Source organism: Cyanistes caeruleus, chromosome 6 (genome assembly GCF_971803275.1).
Source record: "Cyanistes caeruleus chromosome 6, bCyaCae1.hap1.1, whole genome shotgun sequence".
NCBI classification, from domain to species: Eukaryota; Metazoa; Chordata; class Aves; order Passeriformes; family Paridae; genus Cyanistes; species Cyanistes caeruleus.
The window spans coordinates 35,212,154-35,238,296 of record NC_141706.1 but is presented as its reverse complement, the minus strand read 5'-3'; the positions used below and the strand labels follow the sequence as shown (position 1 = coordinate 35,238,296).

At 44.9% G+C, this 26,143-nt stretch overlaps 1 protein-coding gene and 1 long non-coding RNA gene across 3 annotated transcripts in view; one reads left to right on the top strand and one right to left on the bottom strand.

The window, feature by feature from the left end:
• Positions 1–26,143, top strand: part of GALNT16 (polypeptide N-acetylgalactosaminyltransferase 16) — a 74,734-nt gene that overhangs the window by 24,656 nt on the left and 23,935 nt on the right. For both annotated transcript variants that reach the window (XM_086895841.1, XM_086895840.1), the window contains exons 2-6: positions 12,545–12,720; positions 15,637–15,735; positions 21,740–21,807; positions 24,227–24,292; positions 25,347–25,468. In XM_086895841.1, coding sequence (XP_086751967.1) covers positions 12,545–12,720; positions 15,637–15,735; positions 21,740–21,807; positions 24,227–24,292; positions 25,347–25,468 — 531 coding nt within the window. The remainder of the gene's footprint in view (positions 1–12,544; positions 12,721–15,636; positions 15,736–21,739; positions 21,808–24,226; positions 24,293–25,346; positions 25,469–26,143) is intronic.
• LOC147652595 (uncharacterized) lies at positions 11,764–16,077 on the bottom strand. The gene is made up of 2 exons (XR_015288758.1): positions 15,614–16,077; positions 11,764–15,229 (listed from the first exon to the last, which is right to left on the bottom strand). It is a non-coding gene; the product is annotated as an uncharacterized LOC147652595 (long non-coding RNA).

Below are 26,143 nucleotides of genomic sequence, written 5' to 3'. Positions count from 1 at the left end.
CTGGTGCTCCTTAGGCCACGGGAGGTACGTGAGGCTGTTGCGTTGTCCAGGGTCGTGAGTGGAGGTCACTCAGTCCTACTGGTTAAACTCAGCTGTCACACTTTGGAAGAGGAGAATTTAAAGAAAAACCATCTGATGGATCTTGAGAAGGGAAAACTGTCTTCTTGACAGTGTTGGTTATACTCATACAACATGTCTTGAGAAGCCAAAGGTTAGGATCACAGCCCCAGCTATCAGAAACAGACACCCACATTTCTTGCTGGGACCCATACATGAAGTTTGAAAAGTGAAATCTTGCTCATGGTGTGGAAACTGCGAGCTGATGACTGGGTAAGCTAGGTGGCCAGCAGAGGAGTCTGGTATGACAGGAGTGCAGTTTTTGGGTAAGAGGGAAGTGGGACTTGTGTTGCATGACTCTGGGAGCTTTTTAAAAATGGAATTTGGACAAAATTTTATTAGTTGAATCTGTGGAGAAAAATGCCAGACATACCTTTTCATAAATGAAATGCTCAAAACTAGCAGCTTCCAAAATCTGCCTGATCAAATTTATGGTTAAGCTAGGCCAAAAGAAGCAGCTATAGCCCAAGGCTTCCGTAGTGGTGTTATTGCTGACCACAAAACATTCAGACATGACTTGATTTGAAAATCAAGTTCTGTGTTCTTTACCTTTTGTGTTTTGAATTTCTAGATATCTCCTTTTTAGTTTTTTGCAACTATGACAGCAAAAATTTATCCTATCCCTAAAAAATATGTGAGTTCTCCTAAACGACATAACCCAGGAGCTGTATCTTGACAAGATGTTTTTACAATACAGAGCCCTAAGCATTGTGCGGAATCAGATGATGCCCTTTGTATTGGACAGGGATTGATTGAGTAATGGATTTTAAAGATCATCCCTATCACTGACTTGGTTTTGCTGCAGTTTGCACCTGTAGAATGAGACAAGGGGCTGTGTGAGGGGCTGCAGAGCACTTTGTGCAGCAGCAAAGCTGTGTTTCCATGAGCAGTGGTTGTGGCAATACCTGTCCTGAGTATATTTTTGTGATGCTTTGGTGGTTCTGCTCTTCCTTATGTGCCCAGCTCTTTCCTGGTTGACAGTGACTAAATGGCAGAGCCGAGGGGATGTTGAGGGGGCTGCTATCACTCTATTATTAGCGTGATTGAAGTCTGTAATGACAGAGGCCTGAATAGCCTAGCACAGGTGTTTTTCATATTTGACAGGCATATATGAGCCCATTGCATGATTCTTCATTGGTATGCATCCTTGATTAAATTTGCTGTTGGGAAAGTGAATTTAATGCCTTTGCAAATGGAGACCCAAACAGAAGCAGAGTGCAGCTCTGCGGGCTTTGTCAGTTCACATTGATTGCTAAGTCCTGGAATTGGAGCAATGCAGTAACTGAAAAATTAATCTATTAAAATAGGATATCATTTGGCTCCTAAACAAAATGGCAATGTCCTGATAGCCTCAAACATTCACAGATGAATAGGTTCTGAGTTTTTCCACTATTAGGAAACAATGTTGCATGCCGCAGGGCTGGATGCCTAGCAGAGAAGATGTGTGAGTGAAGAAGGTCTTATACAAAGGGACTCATTTTTGTAATAAATCATGGATGTATACACACCACTGCTGTTGTCACTACAGAAGGAATGTCAGTACAGTCTTTGGGAGTAGATCTCATAGCTTCAAGCCTCCAAAATACAAGTTTACATTGTGAGCTGAAGGTCATTCTTGAAATTCTCCAAGAAACCAGGTCACGATTCAGCAGCGACATGTGGAGCTATATTAAGTCACTCTGCAAAATGTCACTTTGGTTGTTGGTTTACAGACAATTTGCATTTTCATATTGGGCCTGACTCCCAAACAATATGTCCTGCCTAAAGCCTTGGCCTGTGATGTTCAAAAGCTAATGTGAGGAGGAGCTGTGTAGAGCATTGTGGAAAATGACTTGACTCGTCAAAGTCAGATCCTGTTCAGGTGTTATCTCCTGGGAAGACAAGGTCCATGCAGGCTCTGGGGCTGTGGGTCAGCCTCCAGAAGCAGCATGGTACTGGGCCCAGCTGGCACAAAGGCAGGAAGGAGTGTGGCTCCTGAGGCCATGCTGCCACCCGGTTCCATCTGCAGGATGTGCAGTGCCTCTCGCCTGCCTGGTGCAGCTACCTGTGAGAGGTGTGACAGCATCAGTCTGGTGATTACCATGGGCAGAGTTGGTGCAGAATTGGTTTATATTTAAAATCATGACTGTTTGAGCAAGACCTACTAACAAAAATACATTAGGAAAAAATCTTTCCTTGTTGGAAGACAGGGAGAAATTGCCACCTCCTACTGTGGGGCTGGCTTTGTCCCTGGTGGGAGTGTGAAATGTCCTGAGGTGTCCCTTTGTCTTCCTAGCTCAGCTGTGCATGTGCACAGTATTTTTGTGGAGTGTGAATGTTGGCTAGTTGCAAAACCACACTATTTTATTTTTAATCTTCTAATCTTCATTTAAAGCTCTAACTCTTGAGGATGAATGATTAAAAAGGTACTTTAACTTCCTTTGTCTGGCCTTAGCAAAAGGCCCTTACAGCATGATCTTGAAGGCAAAGATAATGAGCCCCAAGCTTAACATAATTAAATACTTTATTACAGTGGGTGAGTGGTGCCCGTTTCTCAGTGCCAGCTGACCTGTGCTCATCTCTTAGGTAACCAGTTCACTGCTTTCTATGTTAGCAGCTTATGAGGCCTAAGGTCACTTTCTCCTTTTCTGTGAAAATATCTGTGGCGGCATCTGTCACTCCAGACAGTTGTGATTCACTGGGAGGAAAGGGCTGAATGTAGGTCACTCGAGTTCAAAGGGAATAGATGAGTACATCAGCACGGCAGGCACATACACATGTTGTGTCTGTGCAGACAGCGTAGGTGGGGGAGTGGGCAGAAACATGCGGTTTATGTGACTGATGATTTATGAGGACATGGACCACCCTCATTTGAACTGTCTTTTTGGCTGTTACCAGCTGACCATGGGGGCATCATCTCAATACAAAATGCTATATGTCAATCAGTCTTGATACTGGTGCTATAAATCAGGGTTCAGGTAACACCCAAGTGGCCACTTGAGTATCTGACAGTTAGAAGACGAATAATGTCACAGTATTGTCACAGTACAGACCAGCTGTACTGTGACAATTCTGTGACAAAACAACAGAATATTGTTCCTTTTTCTTCTTTGTTTTCCTAGTTCAAAATCACTGGAAAACCAGAGGCATTGTTTGCATATTTAAATGTCTATGAAAGCAGGGATATTTTTTCAAAAGAAAAAAATGCTTTTTCACATAGCACATTTTTTACTCTGAAGGACCTCAAAGCACACTTTTAAAGATCGTGTAGGTAGGACCTTTAGCAGAGCATATTACATACAGTAAGTAACCTGGATGGCTTTTGCTGAGTCGATTTCCTGTGTGATACTAAACAGATGTCTGAATTCAGGCAGCTTCATGTCCATGTGACAATCATCTCTGTGCAAAACCTTCATACCCAGAGGCGCTGCATCCCCAGCTACCTGCTGGGATCTCTTCTGACAGTGCTGCTGCTTTGGTGTGGGTGCCAGCATGAACAGCCTAGTCCCTTAGGTATTCAAAGAGTGTGCTGTCCTGTCTGTCTTCTCCCTGACACCAGATGTTGTCATGGATATTTATGGATACAGGGAAATGTGCTTGGAAAACAAGAGCTGTTTCAGGGAACAGCAGCCCTACAGACCTCACACTCCCTTCTTGTGCTGGTGGTCAGCAATTTTGAAAACCATCCACACACTATTCCTCATGGGGTTTTCCACATTGCTTTTCTCCTGGAGTGGAATACAACAGCATAAAGGTTTCTATGAGCAGAAGTGGCAGTGTTCATGTCACAACAAAGTTTGCTGAATAGGGAACAAATGGCATTATTCCAGAGTATGAGATAAGGGCTGAACAAACATAGAGAAGCCAGATGTATGCGAGTCTGGGCATGTGGGTGTTTATACAAAATCAATGTATATAAATAGCATAAATTTATTAAAACAAAAAATTATAATGTACATTTTCATAATAGCCATCTGTGTGCATTGGACTTCAAACTGAGGGAAGAAAAGCACCTTGGCAACTGCATTAACTCATCTGGGGTCTGAATTTCTATGGTTCTGAGCAGTCTCATTTCCTCCAAGCTGTTTGGAAGAGAGTGCCCTCAGGCATCTGTCTTTGAAGCCCTTTTTGCTTCCATTGCTTTGCTTTATTCAACACTCCTGAAAATAAAAGACCAGGAAGATACCTTAGGGCATCATGTCCCCTCCCTCCAGTTATGGGCAATGTCTTCCTGCCTCTGGGCAACTGGGCCAGAACACTGTTTAGGGTCTCACCCTTGTTAACTGCTGAAAGTCTCTTCAGGGTTGAACAGCTGGGTCAAAGATGGACATACCTGCTAGAAGTAATCTCCTTATGCTGTATGTTGTATCTATACATAGTGTATCTGCCTTGGCCAGCATCAGGGCAGGATGCACAGCAGTATTGTGCACCTGTCACATGAGAGGTTGTATAACAAATTCCAGCTTCTCAGGTTATCTTTCTACAATGAATAGACATACTCGGTATTCAGAGGGAAATCCAAGCTGGCAGGATTTATGCATTGATTGTTACTCTAGGTGGGCATGGAGAGAGGTTAGTTGCTGCGGAAGCCAGACACTACATGTGGAAGTAACTTCTTTGCACACAGTGTGGTGCTGAGCTCGTGTAACCAGCACAGCAGCAAGAGCCCCACGCTCTTTGGGGCTGCTGTTTGCAAAATGAATGACTCCGATGTGTGCCATAGTGCTGGCACTTGTGCACTCTGTGTTGTTCTTGGCTGTCCTCCAGCTGTCAACCCATGCTGCACTGCATATCCTTGAGAGCTGGGCAAAGTGATCCATCCAGGCTTCCTGGAAGCATCTCTTCCCTCCTGTGGACAAGGACATGCAGGGTCTGGATGAACTATTACGGGAAGGATGCTTCTCCAGGGACACTAAAGGGATGGCTAAGTAGGATCATTAGGCCACATAGCTGCCTCAGAAGCAAGACTGAGAGTACTTACACGTGCAAGCAAGGGGCTGGGAGTGTGGTAGGACAGACACCACTCTTCTGTGTGCTAAGAGGTTGAATAAGGGTATCAGAGAACCACTGCTCATGATAGAGGTGGTAATTTAATTACTCAAGGGGTTTTTTTGCTGCTCCCCCTGTAAGCTTCCCACACACTGCTTTGTTTTTTTGTGTTGCTTTCTTCCCTTAAACTGCCCAAAAGACCAGCTGTGTCAAATCACTAAACCAAGGTTACTGACCAAACCTTGTCTTCCAACACACTGTTGTCATCTGTAAGTCAGCAACACCCTGTTTCTAAATTCTTCACACCAACGACCTGTGTCTGCTCGTGGCAGACACCACAGTAGCCTGTGATGTTCACCTAATCCACGGTGTAGGCAATAACATGGAACACACTGTGCCATCTTCTGTATCCTCCTCTTGGAGGAGGGTCTGAAAGTTGCATCCAAAAATTGCTGGTTGTGAGAACATTGCTGTGGAAACCAAACACAGAAATGTAGTTGTTTCTCCTTTTTTGTACAGAATTTCCACCTTTGCAGGTCAGATTCTTGAGGACACTTTACTTGGCAACAACTCAGTGTCTGGCAAAACTGTGAGGGAGAAAAGAAGAACAAAACAGAAAATATTTGGTGGAATGGCATGACTTTCTAGTTATGAGGCAGGCATAGAGAGAAAGGGCTTCTCAGGGCAAAACCAGAAGAGAGCTGAGATGCAAGTCTTGCAGAGCTGACAGAGATGCATCTGCACGCACAGAAGGCAGTAAATGCCCAGAGACTGTGGAAAAGAGTAGGGAGATGGAAAGCCACTTTGGGCAAGCATCAGTACTGGAAAGCAAACCCCAGCAGACAACGTCTGTTTCTCACTTTCTTCATCCAATGGCAGCTACAGCTCTGTCACAGGGCCTGGAGAAGCCCCCTGCTCTTGTGCCCGTGGGCTTTTCTCAGAGTGCATTGGAAATAGCCCCTGCTGGGTGTCTGCTGCTGGTCTCCAGTTTGGAACTGGCAGCGGGCCTCAAGATTGCCCAGTGCTAATGGCAGTAGAAGTTCTTTTGTGACCAATTAGGTGCCACGGGAGCTGATCAAGTTGCTTTACTCTTTCCATTGTGTTACTCCAGTTTGTGCGAGCTACAGATGAAACATTCAAATTGGTCTCTGGGCTCTGCTGTCAGCACTTGCACTTCTCAAAGAACAGTGATGGTTCTATTTAACTGTGGTAATTTTTATTAAAATTTCATAGTAGAAGTTCCATAAGTGCATGGTTCCCAAACCACATTTAAAATGCTTTACACAGTTTAACAAAGCATGAATAAAATAGGCCCTGTGCTTTCAGGCACAGGCTTTTGTCTCTGAGGACTAGGAACAGTTTTTGGAGAAGTGTACAGACTATTTCATGAGACATAACAAAAGCCATGTGCGCACTGGGATTCCCAGTGCAAACTGGAAATGCAACATACCCTCTAAAGCAAATGCTTTTGGCAACAGGCATTTAGCTCACGTGATCTTGCAGGTTCAGCCCATAGAGAGTAGCTTGCTCCCTCAGAATTTTTTGGGAGCTGCTGCAGCTGTCAGTCCTGCCCTGTGATGTGTTGGAGTCATAGCCCATCCATGTGCCAGCATGTGGGTTACAGAGCTGAGCAGCACCTGTCTCTGCAGCATCCCCAGGCACTGCTCTGCTTCCCAGCACCTCACTGCTGGTGGTTGTGCTGTGCTGTGCTGGCTTGTCCTCCCTGGGACTTTTCTTCAGGTCGCTGGGACAGTGTGTGGAGCATGTGGAGCAAAATGTCACACCATGCAGGCCCTGCACCGGTGGGGTTTGCAGAGGTGAACTGGCTCTTACCTTTGTTCTGAGGGATGAGGATTTGCACAGCCAGCAAGTTTGTATCTCAATATGACGCGTTGAAATTGTCATGAAACCAGCTGAGAGGAGCGAAATCTGCTGGGGGGAGTTGGACATGCAGAGCTGGATGGGAGGGAGGTGCTGGCAGGGTTGGGGTCATGGCAGTGGCAGTGTGTGAGGCTGTGGCAGCAGGGTAACTTGAAGGGGGCATCAAGAGGGAAGAAGATTTGGTGAAGTTGCTACTCCCTGGCTTGCTTTGTGTCCATTACCTTCCGGGTCAGTTAAGTCTTCCATGGAAAGACAGTGGGGATGGCTTGGAACTGATGCTTTCCACTTCTGGTGTTTGACAGAGGCAATTGTGAAAATGAGCTTAAAACAAAGGAAAAGCAAGGCACCGCCCCACTCCATTTGTTGTACTGGCACTAAATGCTTGTAAGAAGTGCAAGAGCTGCAGACTATATGTCCTGTTACATAAAACTGCTGCTGGACTAATTTCACAGAAACTGAAAAAAGATTAATTACACTTACCTTTGAGAATTTTACATACCATACTCTAATGAAGTAGTGATTCCTCATGACCCCTGGAGTATGGTTATTTTTGAATTTGGCCAAGTCTGCTGTTAAAAAAATGTACCTTGGGACTCTGAATTCCCTAGCTCTGGCTTTAGTTGCTGTTAGCATGATGTGGCAGCTGGTGTGCCTGTGTCTGATGGCAGACTATGACAATGCACAGAGATGAATGGCACTGTCTCTATTACAGTCTTGCCATTTCACAAGGAATCAGGTCTAGAGGAATATCCTTGTATCAGTCAAGAAATGAGGCTCTCAAGTTTTCATAGATATGCATGGCATTAATTCCTTTACCTTAATCCCTCGCTTACTAAATTAATTTTGCTATTTAATTTCTGGTCTCTTGAACCATGTCAAAACATAAATCAGAACATGCTTTCAACAGCAGAAGAGCATCTGAGTCCATTCTGTCACTGATAGGGAAAAGCATATGTGAAAATGAGAAAAGGTGAATTAAGATTAGACAGTTTACAGTATTTCCTGAAATTTTGATATGTGATTTTTTTTGGAGGTCTCAGCAATGTTTAGGACAAAAGTTAATTTGTGCAAACTGTTTGCTAATCCCTAGTCTAGACACTCATATTTCAGTGCCTATTCATCTTTATTTCTGCTTTCATGTGGCTTTTTTTTTTTTTTTTTTTTTTTTGTGTGTTGTATTTTATATTTATCAGAGAGCATCAGTCTTAAGGAACTTCTCTTCTGCTTCCCTAACTCACACTTGTAGTTCCAGCCCCAAGCATTGGGGATACAGTGTGTAACTACATAAAGGACCTAGGAGTATGAACTGTCCTGTTGGTATGGTAAAAGTCTTGACTTTGCACTCAGTTGTATGCAATGTGCCTTTAATATACTAAAGCAAATATCTGCTTATATTGACTTCTTCCTGAAGTGGGAGGTGTTAAGGTGAAGAAACAAGAAAGAGTGGAGTAGACATTAGTCCACCCTTCTCACAGGGTTTGGCAGGGTTTCAAAGAGAACCTGTGCTGTTCCTGTCAAGTATCATTTGACTTCACAGCAATAAATGTCCTGCAGTACAACAACTATGTTCTAGGAATATAATCTGATAAAGCAAGTCAGTCCTTAAAGATAAGCTTTATATTCGCTTTGTCAGGCTAGTTCATAGCTGTCTAAGCTCCACTCAGAGTTGTGTTTGCTCTGCTTTTTTAATCTGACTTTGCTGTCGTGTGGTTTGTAATGAGCTGTAATGTCTAGGGCTTTCCTGAGGTGTTGCTACCGTGCTGTCTCTGCCATGTTTTGTGTGAGACCTGGTGAACTGTAAAGGTCTGCAGTTTCAGACATACTTTCCATGTGTTGAGATAATTTTGAATTCTAATCCTGTTACCCAATGTGTCTGACATTTTTTCTGTATTTCCTGTGGATTTGACAAACATACTGTGTCTGAATATCCAAGGTATTTGTGAAAATACTGAATAGTGCTGGATCCAGAACAAACCCCCAAGAGCTGCTCTTACCCCTCTGCTCTGACAGTGAACAGCTAACAATTATGCTCCGCCAGTAGTTTTCCAACCAGTTTCACCCATTCTGCAGTAGTTTCACCCAGACTATTTTATTTCTAGCTTGCTAATGACAACATCTTAACAGCTCTTATCAAAAACATTATCAAAGTCATGATGTATCTGTCTCCTGCTTCTCCATACGCTTGAGCCTGATTACTCGATCACAGAAGAAAATTAGATCGGTCTGACATGACTCGGTCTTGACAAATCTCAGTTAGCTCCATTTATTACCTTGTTATCTTCTTGGTGCTCATAGATGGATGTTTGGTTACTTGTTGATTATCTATTGATTAGCTGCCTTTCTGGAAGCTGAAGCCAGGCCCTACTAGCTATCATCCTCTGGATCTTCATTTTTCCCTGTTTGAAGAGAGCACAAAGAAATACTGTCTGAGATAAAACTGCAAGTGGGGCTTAACTGACAATCATTTCCCAGTGCTCTTTTCCACTTTTTGATGTGTATGTGAGAGACATAGTGTCTAGAATAATTACCCCTGATAGTTCAAGTTGAAATATGTCATGGCTTTCAGGGCAATGAAGGGCCTTCCTGTACCTGCCCACTCCCTGGCACTCTCCCCTCCTTGCCCACGGCCAGGACCCCAGGGTCTCACAGCTCCTGCCCAGTGATGCTGCAGCAGGGCTGGTCTCCAGTTCCCAATAGCCTTGTCCTGCCCAGCCATGGGCCCTGCCAAGGGGGGCCCTCATCCTGTCCTTCCCCAGCGAGGTGCCCGTTTCCCAGGGGTGAGGCTGCCCTGGTGCCCCTGCTCTGGTGCCCACTTCTGGCTGGGGTGTAGGATTGTCCCCGGCTGCCAGAGCCTGCTCCTCACTGTAGGGACCCACAGCCCTCACACTGTCCTGGGAAAAATGCATCCTGCAGATATGTTGTTGCTTCCAGCATTTTCTAGTATGCTCCTGCCAGCATAAATCAAAAAAGAGCTGGACTTGGAGGGGCAAGAGATAAGTATCAAAAGGCAGGCAAGTGACTGCAAAATATTTAACGGTGTGTGATAAGCTGGGCTTTTGCTTCAAATCAGCATTGTTTTCTAAGGCAAAAGGAGAAAGAGAGATGGAAGCTGAGTTTCACAAAACTCCTCGTATGATTAAAGGAAAGAAAACATTTCTGTTTTTAGAGGTATAAAGTAATTATTTTCTCATCATACTAAAAATACAAATTGAAGGAAGATTCTAAGCAGTAGGTTGTGCAACCAGCCATTAAAGTAGCCCAGATGTTTCTGTAACCCAGCACTGTGCCCAGGTGATGTGGTGGTGGCTGCAAGGGGCAGAGGGGATGCCAGCAGCATCCCTGGAGAAGGGGTGGCAGAGCAGGGCATTCTCTGCGTGGAGGAGCAGAGCAGAGGCAGATTCACCCACTTGAGTGTACTTCTGTGTGTCCTACACAAGAGCACATCCATAAACATTGGCTTGCTTGTGCAATGGTTGAAGGAATTTCTCAGTGTTGAAAATAATAGGTGTTGTTGGGGGTTCCCCTCCCCCCATGAAAAGATGTTTGCCTCATTCTTGTATGGTGAGAAAGGGAAATCTGAACATCAGGCTAACTTTGGCTGTATAAGACATAATTTTATGGGCCGCCTTCATATTTTTTTCTGACTTAATTAATTTTATCTCAGATGGAATAGTTCTAACCTCTAATTTCTCTTCATACTCCAGTAGCTTCTGTCCAGATACAGGCTTGACAAAGCTTGTGCTCTGGCCATGGCTGCTGAGCTGTCACTGATTTCATATAACTGCTCACGATGGTTTCAGTTTTCCCTGTCCCATTTGCAGTGCACTCAATTTGCTACATTTCCCATCTCGGCAGTCTGAGTGCAGGGTTTCATTTGAGCTGTCCACGGGGATGCTCAGATCTGTAGCCTGAGTGGTCACAGTTCATTTGAAATACATCAATGTACATCAGTAGTTCAATTTATTTTTTTCTAATGTTCATTGTCTTGCACTTCTCTATGCTGAATTTCATTTGCTATCATCTTATCTGACTGTCTGGTTCTCCTAGGGCTGTCTGCACTGAAGGGTAGCCCTTGTCAGAGAAAGTTGCAGAGATTAATGTTCTTCTAAGCACTCTTCTGCTTAAGGAGTTTGCTATCCTTACTCACTTACTCAAGAGGTGTTTGGTCTCTTGAATTCTTTCCCAACCCACTAGGATGGCTCAACCAGCATGCTGGGGACCATTCTCTGGTCTCTTGCCCTTTGTAACTGCTAAAAGGAGACCTTTAGCAGAGGGAGAAACGTGATCAAGCCTAGTATTAGAGTATCCAAGCTATTTTACATAAAAGGATCTCAAGACCAGGGGATTATCTAGTGCTTTGAATGAGATGTGTGGGTGCCAGTATGTTGTAGTTTAAGGCCTGGCGATCTGAAGATTTTGAGATGTAACGGAACGTTAGCAAAAACCCCTCTCTGCTAGGATAGTAAAACCTTCTGTAATTAGCCAATAGCACTCAAGTGTGACGTGAGCAGATGGGAGTAACATGATGACCCGAGGTTATAAAAGGTCAAATTCTCCTGCAATAAACGCCATTGCTTCGCCATCCATCATATTGATGTCTTGTGGGTAGAGTGGTCTGAGTGGCCAAGGAGGGGCCACCGTGCTGGCTTCTGAACTTAGGGTGTTTGCCTTGCTTGAAAAACCAACACCAGTATCTGCCTCTTGCAGAAGTTTTAGGGAGCTCTAGCACTCCCTTGCAAGGCTGTGAGTATTTTGTCTTCTTCATGATTTGATCTATCAAACAGCTACCACAGACAATTTGTTAAACTACTTTTATTTTATAAACAGCCTTGATTGCTTTATAAGCAAATATTTTAGAGTTTGTAGGTTGTTTCCAATCAGAATCACATACCTAAGAGAGGGCCAGAGTTGTGCCTGTCCTCCCTCCTGATGGCCCTGGTGAATGGTTCTCAGGTGCTGATACTGTACTGGCTCTGTGGCCTAGGAAAGTCAGAGGAAAGCTGGGAGAGGAGAGGGATGGCCCTGGTCTTTTAGCTCTTGTAGGGTAGCAGGGACAGTCATGTGCAGCTTTCAACTGTATCAGGGACATCTGTGGGACTGGGGAAGTCTGAGCAGGGCACAGCAGGGAACCTATTTAATCAGCTGCCTCTGTGTTTCTATGTGGTAGTGATTGTTGAAAGGCTGAAACTGCTTTTCCTCAAAATACGGTGTCTCAGCCACCTTGGCTGGAGACTGCTCTCAGACATTCATTGCCTGGAAGGATTTCCAAATGCCTACAGTCTCACGCATTCTGTGTAACAGGTGCTAAAGGGAATTTGGCTCTGCCTGTGCTATCAGGAACAGCAGTTTTCATCCCAAGCTCAGTGAGTAAGGATAGCAAAGCCTGCAATTTTCCTCAGAGATGGCAATTTTGACACTGTCTGTGAGGACTCCTGCTTTCCTTTCCAAGCTCTTGTCTATCCTGCTTTCCCCTGTACCTGAGCCACTTCTAGGTGTGTGGCAATGTCTGAACTTAGGACCTCTGTCTAAACATGTTCTGGCTGCTCTCCCTGATCTCTGATTCTTCTCTCTGCTCTAGATGACGAGGGCTCCCCAGGGAGAGAAGAGCAGCCGGCGGGGTTTTGACGAGAAGGCGTACTTGTCCTCCAAGGTGCTGAAGGCTGGAGAAGACCCCTACCGCCAGCACGCTTTTAACCAGCTGGAGAGTGACAAGCTCAGCAGTGACCGACCCATCCGGGACACCAGGCACTACAGGTACCCTGCAGCTCCTGCTCCGAGCCCTGGCTGCTGCTCGCTGCAGGGAGTCAGCTGCTCTCCGCTGTTGGACTGCAATGTTGACAAAAGACATTTTGGGTTTTTCTTTGACAGCTATGGTCCACTGGTTCACTGAATTTCAGGGTTCATCTGGAAAGGTCTCAAATGCTCGGAGAACCTTGACTAATTCAGTCCCAGCTTGAGACTTTTCTAGCATCTCTTGTTCCGGGTCCAGACATCATCTGGTTTTAGCACAGCCCCTCCACTGCAGCGCGGATTGCTCATTGGACAGTTGTTTTTTTGCCCAGCTGCTCCCACACTCATGGCTTCCCTCAGCAGCTTTCTGTCCTGGCTGCAAAGTACACCTCTGTTGCAGCTTTGCTTTACTCTGGTGCTCCTCACCTTTTCTGCCCTGGCTGTCTGAAGCTGGTTTGGTGCTTCTTTCCAGCCTGAACATCACTGGATGAGGGCTGCTGGAGTAGGGATGAAGCTAACGTGCAAATAGTTTTTCGTGGCTTGCAAAGTGTGTGTTGCTGTGTCCTTGTTTCACCGAGGGTGCATTTATTCTGCTGAAAAAAAATCATCCTTAAATTGCTAATAGTGCTTGGATAACTATTTTGTAGTTTCTAGAGTACAAAAAGGTAATGCTTTAGTACAAAAATGGTTCTTGAAAACTCTAGGCTTAATAGCAATAGCATAGTGTACAATAGTCTACTTCAGTAGACTCTACCTAGAGCTATGTATGGTCGCAAAGCAACATTTCACAGCTGCTAGGAGCAGGAAAGCAGGCATCTGACTTGATTGAAATTGTGAATGGGATGCCAGGAGACATGGAGCTTTGTGAGCCTGCCAGCACTGCCAGCCCTCAGAATGCTTTTTGGAGGCAAGCAGTCAGAGCCATGGTTGTGGGATCCAAGTCTTGTGCTGCTGTTCTCCAGCACAGTATTTGGGACTGGCTTCCTAGTGACCCAGAGGCAATGGTGCTACAGTCTGTGTTGCTGACAAGTCTCCCTGCCATGCACAATTGCTGTTTTCTGTTAATCTGCTGTCATGTTCTGGCCTAAAACCAGCTCACTTCAAAGAAAAACTATTGTTTATTTTGATCTGTGATAGCATGCAGAGCATGCTTTTTGTGAAGAGCCTCATCTGTGCACTTCAGTCAGAAGAGTAAAATATGTGTGATTCCCTGCAGATGTACAGCCATTTCAGATCCAGCTTTTCAAGGATTCCCCTGAGTAATGGAGAGTCCAAAGAAGTATATAATCAGAACAAATAAACCTATTTCCATGTTTCTCCCCTTTATGGTGGAGCAATTTGGGAATGAACAATCTGTGTTTGACTATCTTGTGTTATAACAATATTGGAATAGTTGCTGGGATGGTGTGCTGCCAACTCAGGGTGAGGGCGTATTTCAGCTGATACAAGTTAGATTGTGGACCTAGCTCCTTGTTTAAGGAATGGGGGAAGTCTGTAGGTCACTAATATAACAGTTTTTCTTCAGGCACCCAAGCCAGAGCATGGACATACTTGACTTTAATCCTACAAGCGCCTTCTGACTTAGCATGTAGTTGTTCCTTTGATCCAAAGCAAAGAGAGGGTCAACTTTCAATCACAAATCTTGTCCTTGTTCTCTGTGATGCTGTAGTAATGCTGAAATATTGGGAAAACTTCCTCAAATAACACATACATCAGTCTCTTCTGCCTTTCCACTTCCTGATTCCTTAATACATTTTGTATGCATTACATCATGGAGTTATTTTGAAACAATAATAAATGTGGTCTGTTCTCACATTGTCCACTTTAGTCTGTATCAAGTTTCTCTATGTTTGAAAATTGCTGTATGAAGCTGCTGTCCCATTAATAAAATACTGCAGTGAAAAGGTCATAAACTGGTAGGATTGAAAGTGATGATAAAACCAGTAACAGTTTAGCAGTAGTCATAAAAGAATAGTAAGTAAATGTGGATGTACAAGTAGTGGGCCTAAGAAGCTAATTGTATTCCTTCTCAGGATGGAGATTCAGTCTATGCAAAGCCTTGAGTTGTTAAAAGTAGGTGCGGTTTCTTCATCAGTGAGGACATTAGAGCAGACTGACTGCAGTTTGACACAGTCTGGAAGTTAAGAAGGCAGGCACTTTGGAGGTTCAGGTCAGCCCAAATCAGTCATGCTTAGCATCTGCCAGAATTGGATTCAGGATTCACATCTGTGAGATGTTCCCCTCACAGAAACGTTGTTCTCCACAGGGAGAAGCAGCCTGGTGCAAGTTAATCCTTGGTTCTGAGTGTGAGAATGTATGTATGTAACATTTCAAAGTCAGATGAGAAGATAAAAAGAGTTGCTCTTCATTGCCAGCGGGTCCATTAGTGTTGAGCCTCAACAACTCCCCAGTGCAGATCACAGAACTAGCTAGTGTTTTCCTTTCTGTGAAGTTTGTGTCCAAAGAATTTGAGGTGCTTTATAAAGCAATGCCTGGGTGTACCAGCTCCATGCATCCTTAGCATGTCCATGTCCTGTGCATGAATAAACAAGATTTTATGTGAATCTCAGGTAAATCCAAGGACTAGAATCCATGACTGAAACTTATCTTACTATGCTTATATGTACACTATATATATATATATATGTGTATGCAATGCTTTTATGCTTTGTATGTACTTAGCTTACATGCCCACATGGCCTCCTTAGCATGCAGGTTTGTGAGTTTAGGTATCACAGCATCCAAATGTTGCTTTTCAGTAGGCAGAGTTCTTTTTAAGCTCTGCCAGCCTTGATGCAGGGGCTGCTGAGGCCTCCCTTGCTGCAGCTCAACTGTGCTGATTCTGATTTTTGCATCTCTTTTTAGAGATTCCAGGTACACTGCTGCAGTGGCTACTGCTGGGTAATGTTTGGCTTACACTTCTGCTCTCCCGTGCTGCAGGTGCACGTCTGTACGCTACGACACTGACTTGCCGGCCACCAGTCTCATCATCACCTTCCACAACGAGGCGCGATCTACCCTGCTCCGCACGGTGAAGAGGTGAGTTCAGCTGGGGTGCCGGGCCTGGAGGGTAGAGTTTGGGAGTGCTCTGGTGGAAAATTAGGCATTTTGCAGCAGCTAGACAAGCAGGGTGGCTGCAGTTCCCCAAGTAATAGCGTTCTGCTCTCAAGCTGTCCCACTAGGACAGGCTAGAGGCTTGGATTGGCATTGTGGGCATATCTTCAAATGCAGAGCATATCTGCAATTAGCCACTGCATGGCTCCAATCAGGGGAATCATGAACAGCAAGAAAGGGTAGCTGGGCCTGCATCCACAGTGGAGAATAGTCTGTGGGAGCTAGGTTTGGAAGAGTGGGGGGGTACCAAAGAAAACACTGTGTGTTGCTAGGTGCAGCGGAGGGATGGAGGCTTGGGAGGGACTATGTTCCATAAACAGAAATAAGCAGCCAGCTCCCTGCTAGGGCACATGTTACAGGAGCTGAGGCTGACTCAGTGCAGGCAGGAGCATGGCTTGCAAGTCTCTCAAGCACAAGGTGGTGAACAAGTCTCAAGGAAACCGAGCCCTTGCTCAGGGTCCCTTGCTGGTAAACAGTTGTTTACCTTGCTGGCAAACACAGCTCCTGCTGAGGCTGCAGGACACTTGCTATCTTGTACCAGTGTCTCCTCATATCTGAGTATCAGCAGTGGCCAAGTCTAGCTAAGTAAATAGGTGATAAAGGGCTTGTCAACAACCCCAAATAGATGGGAGACTTGCAATCATCTGTACTGCAAAGCAATGTTCCAGCTGCTCCTTCACTGCCCTCTTCCATCACCCCCACAGAACCCAGGAAGGCTCTTCTCCTTTCAGTTCCCACAGAAAAAAATGCCCTCTGACTTACTAAGTAGTTTCTCAGAGTGTCTCTGAAGCCTGCAAGCAGGCCCAGGAAGAGCCTCTTGAGGCTGAAGGCAGAGTGAATTGTCTGTGTAGCAGTTTGAGCTGATGGTATCACTAACAGGAATGCATTATTCATCATTGCCACTTCTTTCCTTGACAGGTCATGTGGACTTAAAGAAATGTGCTATGTGAATAAAGAACAGGATTTTTCAAGTTGGCCTTGTGTCTAGAAGGCTGGGTTTCTGCCACCAAGTTTAGTGCTATTTTGTTCCCAGAGACATGTATATATTACATTGACACATTTTGTCTTTTTATTTCTATAATTTTGTTTTCATTTGAACCATACAATAAGTTCTGTAGGGTCACTGTCCAGAAAACAGGCAGACATTACTTGGAATCATGGTGCTGCTAGGGCAGCTGGAGGAGATTTCTGCCTTTGCAGTCAGACAGTAAATAGGTGCTGAGAAATCATGATAGCATGTCCTATTTCTTTTTCTTTCACTTTTTCTTGTCCTGGAAAGCCCAGAACTGGACACAGCACTTAGGATGTGATATTACCAGTTTCTCAGATGTGTTCTCCTGCAACCTGAGCCCCCAGCAAATACCTTGAAAAATGGGTGACCCATCTATTCAGATTGGTCCCTGCAGTGCTGCTGCCACTGGAGCAGTGCTGTTGTGAGGAACTGGCTGTGCTCTACTGTGAATGGTGTAGTGGATGGAATTTCATCCCAGACCTCTGGCTACAGCTGGGGTCTTCATTGCCAGATGGTTTACAGCCAGTGCATGTGGTGGATTTACTCCTTCCTTTAATCACATCAGAAGTGTCAGTAATTTATCCCTGTCTCATGAGAGATCCCAAAGGCTGAGTTCTTCTTGGGCCCTACAGTATTTGCAGTGCCACACAACACAAAAACAAATTGGTTAGTGGCCTTGTCTTTGAGCACTGAAGGTTTGGCAACCATACACAGAGGTAAAGGGTCACGTCGTGGCTGCTCTGCTAGAAAAAGTATAGGCATTAATCTGACTTACAGGTTGGAACTGATGTTATAGAGGGATTTTTCAGAGCTCTTCAGGGTCTCTTCTGTAACCTGAGAGTCCCATCTTTCAGCAAAACTCATCTGAATGTGCCAGGCTGAATTACTGCTGTGAGTGTAATTGTTGCTCAAGTCACATACACAGTCAGTGCACCAGTACTGTGTAATTACTTTGCATCCCTGGCACTTCGGGATAAGTCAAGTATCAAAGGGACAGGGCTGTTCTGTTCTGTTGGGTTTATGACCTGGCTGTGAGTCTGCTGAGGACTTGGTGATATTAAGCAATAGAAAGCGTAAAATTGCACTGCCTGCTTACCTGCTGACTAGTCAGGCTTGCAGCTTGTCATTATTTCTATAGCTGCAAGAGCTTTCTTAAACCAGGTAGAGCATGATTATTTGGATAATTAGAATTAACTATTTGAGATGCACCTGGTGAAAGTTAAATATGATTCCACTGTTATTATGGGCCTTTTCCCAAGTTCAGTTATCATGCTTACACTGTGGGTAATATGTAAGCAAGTAATATGGGCTATAAGAGAAATGAGTGTGAAGAAGGAATACTGATGGAAATGAGCAGCACTAAAAGCAAAAATTTTCTATGTCTAAAAACATTTTTAGAGGCCTCATCTTTTGAGGTGAGTAGAAAATGTATTACCAGTTGAAATTTTCATACGTGAGGTCTTTGCAAGTGTGGCTTTTGAGTGTCTGAATTTGGGCACTCAAAAACCAGCTATAAGACTTTGGGAAATTCTAGAATGAAGTACATAAAAAGGGTACTGGGACTGAACTGATCTTAACCCCAGAGGAAGCCCAAATGCACTCCCTTGAGCCAGATACTGGTTTAATGCAAGGTAACTCAACCAAGTGGCAATGCTGGTACCAAAAGATCTTGGGGAGTGACCCAAGGATGATTCTCCCACATCAGGGGATCCCACATCACATCCCACAGGCTTATTTCAGGGTGATCTAAACCTGGCAGCTCTAGGGGCCAGATCCTGATCTGCATACCCTTCTTGCTAACCTCACAGGCACGTGTGAACACGTGGACTTAAACGCCTGTGGCAGCTCAGCAGTCGCCTACTTCTCCCTCCTGTCTCCAGGATCTCTGCTGCTGGGTGGAAGCAACAGGAATGATGTGCTGTTGTTGTTCCTTGAGGATGGAAGAAATGTTTATGTATGAGGGAGAGGGGGAAATAGAGGAGTGACCGTGAGTGTCCGCAAGCACCCTGTAGCTTGTCCCTCCTGGTCTGCACACCTGCCTTTTAGTATGGGCTCCAGCTACATGTCTTCAGTGTAGAGGGAGACAGCTGGTTAAAAATATCCAGCAAGAGACTAAAGAAGGGGAATAGGGGGAAAAAAATGGGAAATGGGCTATCAGACAAAGCCTGTGAACATGCCAGTTCAAATGACTTGTTGCTGGCACCCTCGGTCCTGCAGGAGACATGTGTCAGTCAAGAGCTGCTTGCCTGCTTTGATCTCTTTTCCTTGATAGGACGTAGCTGTCACTCTCAAGTCAGTCACTTGCTTGGCATCCTGTTCTCCTTCAGAAACAATTGTCACTCAAAAGACATTTTATGTGATTGATGTCTGTGCATGGTTAATCATTAAGCCATACCATCACTTCTGCTGCCATGACCATTCTTGCAGAAGAAAACGTCAAGTGCTTTGTTGTTTGGTCCCTCTCTTTCTGATTTCAGAAAATCATAATTGCAGGGATGTTTTGGTTTTGGTGCAGATTAAAGGTGAATTGTCAGGCTCTAAGTCAATGGGTTTGAACATCTGTCAGTGGTTCAGTGCCTATGCAGAGGGTGTGTAAAAATTCTGATCGAGAGGGTGCTGTTGTAATGCTAGATCATTTGGTGTAGCATCTCATTACAGCAATAATTTAAATAATGGCAAAAGAGGATATATATTGTTGTAGAGAAAAGTGAAATAAAGATACTCTTCTGCTAACATCTAGAATTAATAAGATTATCTGTGAACTCAGGGGGAATGGACAGAGGAGAGAAACTCATTGGCAGTGCTGATGTTATGTTCATGCAAGAGAGAGTAAGGACTCTGATACTGAAAGAAGAAAGAAGCTGTGAGAAAAGGCAAAGGAGGTAGAGAATCCATGAGATGAGGGAGGAACAGTCCATGTTTCTGCTGTAAAAGGCAATTGTCATTTGGATTTTGGAATTCTAATAATACATTTTTACGCCTAAAATTGTTTGTCACAGCAGTCTCTGCACCTCAGTGAAGGGAAATATTAGGATTACTGTGCTACTTGTTAGAAAGTCAGGGATGACAAAGTGCAAAGGAGATTAAGTACCTTTCCCAAGGATGTACAGCAAGTTATTGCAGAGCTAAGAGGAGAACAGGGCACTGTACAAGGAGCTGTGAACTCCTCAAGGCATGAGTTCTCTCTACTGGGGAAATCAACGAACAGGTAAAGAACAGAGAACAAAATGGGGCTTTTTTCCCAGTTACGTTGAGTTGAAAGACCTGAAACTTGTGGAGAAAATGTGAGCATTGCCAATAGTCAAGCTAAGGGGAAGAAGGTATAGAATACCATTTTGCAGCCATTGTACTGCACTCTGTGCGGGTTGTTTTGCATTGTGCTTGCACAGACAAGAATTTCAGTGCAGGGCAACCTTGTCTGTAAAATATGCAGATGGTGGTTGTGCTGGGAGAAGGTGCACTTAGAATGGCACAGGAACATCCCCCCACCTCCCACCCCACTGTACTAGAGGATCCAAAGAGACATGAGCCAAGAGAAGCAAATGAGATTCAGCTTTGGAAAATGCAAGCTCAGTCATCTAGGGACATGTAAGCTCAAAATACAAATACTATCAGAGGCGTATAAAGCAATGTGAATCTGAAATAGAGTGGGATGTGATACTGAGCAGCAGAACAGTCAGAATTTTGCTGTGTGAGAAAGCAGAAAACTCTTCCAAACTGAGGGAACTTTGACTCTGTATGCAAAGCCATCAGTTACTTAACAAGATGGCAATTTATTTCTCTACACCTTCATTCCTGGGAGTATGGGACTCCTCTTCTTGTCTATTTCCTATATAAAACAACAACAAGAAAATCCAAAAGAGAAAAAAAGCCAGAAATTTTTCTTCACTATTGCTCAAAAGAGCAGGTGCCACTGAAATGAGACAGGTTGCTAGAACTAGAAGGACAGTGTTTGCCTCTGTTTTTAGTATTAAAATTTGCATAACTGCCCTCTTCATTGGACTGCCTAAGCACCACTGAGCAACCTTGTTGAAGTTAATGAGGACCTGCCAGAGGCATTGGAGGAGGCTTGAAGGGGGAATATGCTATGTGATAGTAATTGTAAAACCAAGAGAAAGATTTGAAGAGGTTAATGGAAAAAGAGTTCAAGCATTTTAAATGAATGAGACTGATAAAGAAGTCAGAACTGAACTGGTCAGACTCCAGAGTACCAGAATGCTTTGGTGTCTGAGGAGGGCAGAAGCTTTCCTCTGCTCTCCTCGTGCGTGTCCTGCAGATGCAAACTCATTGCAGACCGGAGGGTATTACATGGTATGGTGCAACTAACCTGAGGAAAGGGGCTGCTTTCAGCAGGTCTGGTGCTGGTTTGAAAGACAGATGGGTAACAAGCGAAAGAGGGAAAAAATCCAAATCCAGAATACTGACAATATTTCCTTCCAAAGAAGGGAATCGGTGAGAAAGCCTGAGCAGGTCCAGCTGTTTCACTGAGAGAGAGCACCTTGCTGGGGAAAGTGGCAGCTCTTTATGGTCTCCAGCAATGATGACTTTTACCCAGATGTTGGTAGATGGGAATGGCCATTGGGCTGCCTCAGGGCAGGTGGTTCTCTCCATTTCACCTCTGTTTAGGGGCAGAGCATGCTGCAGCATCCTTTGCTAGCTGCCCTAGGCAACCACAGTCAGCTCCTGGCTGTGGGTCCTTGAAAGGTCTGGCTGAGATACCATAGCTCTCTGGGATATTCTCACTTGTAGTTTGGGCCTGTCAGTGAACATTGATACAAGGGCAAGGTCACTGCTTCCACTTTACTGGAGTTTGGTATTCCTACTGTAATGCATAGCACAGCAGATTTCTATCAGTCCTAACATTGTCATTATTATGGCAGCTCACAAAGTGGCTTTTTCTTTCCTGGGTCCCTGCAGTGTTCTGAACCGCAGCCCTCCCAGTCTCATCCAGGAGATCATTTTGGTAGATGACTTCAGCTCAGATCGTAAGTTTGGACCTATTTCCTTTACACTTATTTCTTCCCTTCTGTTTTCCTGGTTTTTCTTTGCTCTGTTGAGTCCCCTTCCCTCACAGATTCCCTCTTGTCTGTATGCAGGAGAAAAATAAAAGGAAGTCTCTATTTAATGTCCATGCATGGCAGAGACCAGAGCTCTCTTTTTCTTTCCATTGGGTATTCCTTTCCTGTCAGCGTGGCAGTTTTTGCTAGGTTGCCAGAGATCTCTGTCAAGTTCCATTATGCACCGTTTGGTGAGCCATTTAGCACAGATTTTTATGTAGCAATGGTGTACATGAGCAGAGCAGGCACTTACAGACCAAGAGGCAAGAAGAGGATGCAGTGGAGCATACAGAAAATCGCTGCCTGGGGTCCTGCAGGCAGGCCAAGGTGAGACTGGCTGTCTGCCTCCATGTGCCTGGGATTCCAGGTGTCCCTGTGGGGAGCTGTGGCAGAGTTACTGCTTTGGACAGCACCATACTTTCTTCTGCAGCTTGGCACAGGGATGGAGTGTCTACTGCATCAGTTCCACCAGACCTGCAGACTGGAGGCTCTGGAGTCTTTCTGGCTGTACAGTTGCTCTTGCTCCTGGCTGTTGTATAGTAGTTGTGAGGTGGTGGGGATAGAAGACTTCTTGCTTCTCCCATGATGTGTTTAGATTCAAGGACAATCTAGTCATATACCATTTATAATAATAGTTAATTACTACTTCAGAGCACTTTACAGATAGCTGTGAATGCCCACTTTGGCCTGCTGAGGTAAGGAAGCAATGCTATTTTGATTTTGCAGCTAAATACTTATGTATCTTTGGCCACAATGAAACATTTTTAAAGGTGGAAGCTGAGATGAGGGATTTGAGATTCTGAGGGCCTTACAGTGTGTTTTGAATAAGTACTGAGCTGTTTAATTTCAGTGTTTTTGAGCACTTCTAACAAACAATCCTAAGTGTTCCACATTCTGCACCTAAAAATTCAGTTCTTAATGGGCAAAGTGTTCCAGATCAACAGCAGTGGATTTCTGGTACCTGTTCTGCACAGGGTTCAACCAGAAGCTCCCATTTAGGCTCCTCAATAAACAGAAAGATTTTTTAAAGGCTCCATCCTGTCACAGTTCTTATTTTTTCACTGGCAGCTGGTTGCTTGTGGATATAGGCGCTTCCCTGAGATACCTTCATGGAGAGACTTCAGTACATGTTTGAGGTCTGACACTTTGCTTTAACACCTGCCTCAGTTTCTGCAAATATATTGAGAGTTTGTAATCTCTGGCAAGTAGCTACAGGCAGAATGGTGTGCTCCACTCGTGCAGACTGAATAAAGGTTCTCATACCTGAAGTCATGACTTGACCAAGATAAGAGTGTTGCCTTCCCTTGTAACACAGTTCCAGCAAAATCTTGATGCTCTATAATTGAGAGCACCTGCCACTTCCCTTGGATGATGCAGCATCTGCCAAAGTGCTGATGTAAGAGCAGTATTTCAGACTATGGATAATGGAATATCCATATATGGAGAATAGAAGTGCTTGTACTGGAACGTGCTAACAGGTACACTTTGGCTAAGGGCCTTTGCATTCTCCCCTGAGTGCTCAGTCTGTGGGAAGATGACAGCAGAAAAGATGGGGCATAAGACATGAAAAGGAATATGGAACAAACATGGAAACTGAGGTGAACTTGATAGAACAAGAAAAAAGAGCAAGTTAGAATTTTCTGTTCCTATGACATCTGCTAAGGCAGCAACAGAGATGATGATACTCAGTGCTTATTGGTATCTGGCTGGAGAAGGTAACTGTTCCTCTCCCTCATCTTCCCTAGGTAAGGTAAATGAGGGATGCCAGGAGTTTGTGGCAAGCTGCCAGCAAAGCCCTTGGTCAGGCATCCAAGTGTCAATGTGGTGGTGTCTCCAAGGAAGCAGGCCGCATCCCAGTGGCCTTTATTAAATAAAATCAAGTGGAAACTGCCCTGAGAACAAACGGCAGGAAATGCCCAGATGAGCCACTGAGGGCAAAGAGCGGATAAGATCACTTTATGTTACAGAACTCTCTTTTCCTTGGCACTTCAGTGGTTTGCAGTCCTGCTTCCCTGTGCTCCCTCCATTTCATTGGTGCCCAGTGCCACACTGCCAGCACACGCCCCATTGCTCTGGTGAAATGCCAAGCAGGGGAGATGGAGGCCTGGCTGCTCAGAGGATTGAGAAGCACGGGCTCAGCTGCCTGAGGAGGCCAGCAAGCAGGCAGTGCTCTTCTGTGTACTCTACAGACAACAGGATTGAGGCCATTAGGCTGATTAATGTGATGTTAAGTGAAAGCAGAATTTCCCCTCCCATGGAGAAGCGGGAGGACAGTTAATTGGGGCTCTCTGATGAAGCCAAATAATTCATGCATGTGTGCCAAATGTTGTTTTTTGCCTTCCCCAAGCTGAGGACTGCCAGCTCCTTACCAAGATCCCAAAGGTCAAGTGTCTACGGAACACCCATCGAGAAGGTGAGTGTGGAAAGCTTTCTAAGTGCAAAGATTTTGCCTACTTTTCCACATGACCCTGGTTGCCTCCCAGCTGCTTACATGTTGTTTCTTATAGTTAGAGTTTGTTTTTTCAGTATAAGCATTTGGAGGCTCTGTGGAGGGAGAACACAGCTTATCAACTCTCAGGCTTCAGGGTTCTCATGTAATACTTAAATAATGAGAAGCAGTGTCCAGAGGCTTTGGCTAGAACAAGAACCATACTTTAAGATCTTTATGAATAAAGACCCAGATGTAAGTCTTGTCCTTTTTAACACAAGCTAACTCTTGCACTTTCAAGTGCAAGTTAACCAAGCTGTGTAGGAGACATGGGAGAAGGAAAAACAGTCATATATCTATCATAAAGAAATACAATTAAGGAGAATTTTTTCTCATATATCTGCTACATGGATAAATGACTCTGACTTTCCCAGGTGCTCTTTAGTTTGACTCACATGTGCTGGCTTATTTCTAAAGCTGTCAGTGCACAGCAGGTTTGGAGCAAGGATATAGAAGAAGAGACAAAAGTCACTGTTTAGTTCACAAAGAGCATCCCATGTAGTGGGATGGTCTGTAAGAATGTAAGGAGTCATCTGAGAGCCAGTCTGATATCTCTGCAGGGCAGAGTAAAGGACAAACAGGAATAAAGCAGATAAGCAGTAAGGGAGGCAAAAAGAAGAGAGCAGAATTTGGCCATGGGGAATTGGTGATGGAGGCAGCAGGGTGCTCAATGGGAGAGCAAGTGAGCAGGCAGCAGCCAGGTGTCTGTGGGGAGGGCTGGAAGGGAAGAGCTAGGAGCCACGTGGAAGTTCTATGTCATGGACAGAAGTGACAGGAGAGGTCATTCATTGTGTGCTGGGAGGGCTCTTCTGACTGCCCCCCTGCTCTAAAGCTGCTCTCTGCTCCTGGTGGAGATGTGATAAAGGAGAATCACCTGCTCTTCCCCTATAATGGCCACACAAAGTATTTTTTCTGAAGGAGGCTCAAATGTTTCCTTCCCTAACCTTCCTGCTCGTTTGCTGTCCTTTTCTCCTCACAGGGCTGATTCGCTCTCGGGTGCGAGGAGCTGAAGTGGCAACTGCTGACATCCTCACCTTCTTGGACAGTCACTGTGAAGTCAACAGTGAGTGGCTGCAGCCAATGCTTCAGAGAGTGAAAGAGGTGAGCACCATGTCCCGCTCTGGGAGGGATGGAGCTGGCCTGTCCCGTGCTGTTGGATCCTCTGCCCTCACATGCATCAGCAGAGCTGCTGAGAATGAGGCCTGCCAAGGTACTCCTCAGGCAGGCTGTTACAGAGGAAGTACAGCCTGAGCTACACGGGCAAGAGATCCCTGATGGGATTCTGTTCTGCCAGTGTGACAAGGCAGGAGGTGCAGAGTGATGGGACACAATGCTGAATGCTGGAACCACCAACTTGTACCTCTTGTGTCCTGCAGGCATTGTGCTTCCTTGTCCTGTTCACCTGTATGTAGCACAGCCCCTTGGGCAGTGTACATTGTGCAATTTTTCCATGGTTTCCATCTCCTTTGCTGCTAGACCCCACCCCCATCCCCACCTTGTCACTGCCAAAATTTTCCTTCCATTAATGTTCCCACTGAGCTGCCACCGTACATCACTTGCATGCAGGCAGCTTCCTATCACAGAGAATCTGCCTGTGAGTGCAGGGATGTCCCTTTGATGGTTCACTTGGCAAAGGATTGATGCAAGGCTGGAAGAATGAAAATGAGGTGGAAATATTAGCAGCTGTCACCCTGACTGCACTGTAGAGCTGGAGGGAGAGACCATACAGCTCTGCTGTAAGAAAAGGCAGGGGAGAGGTCATGGGAGAAGCCCTGT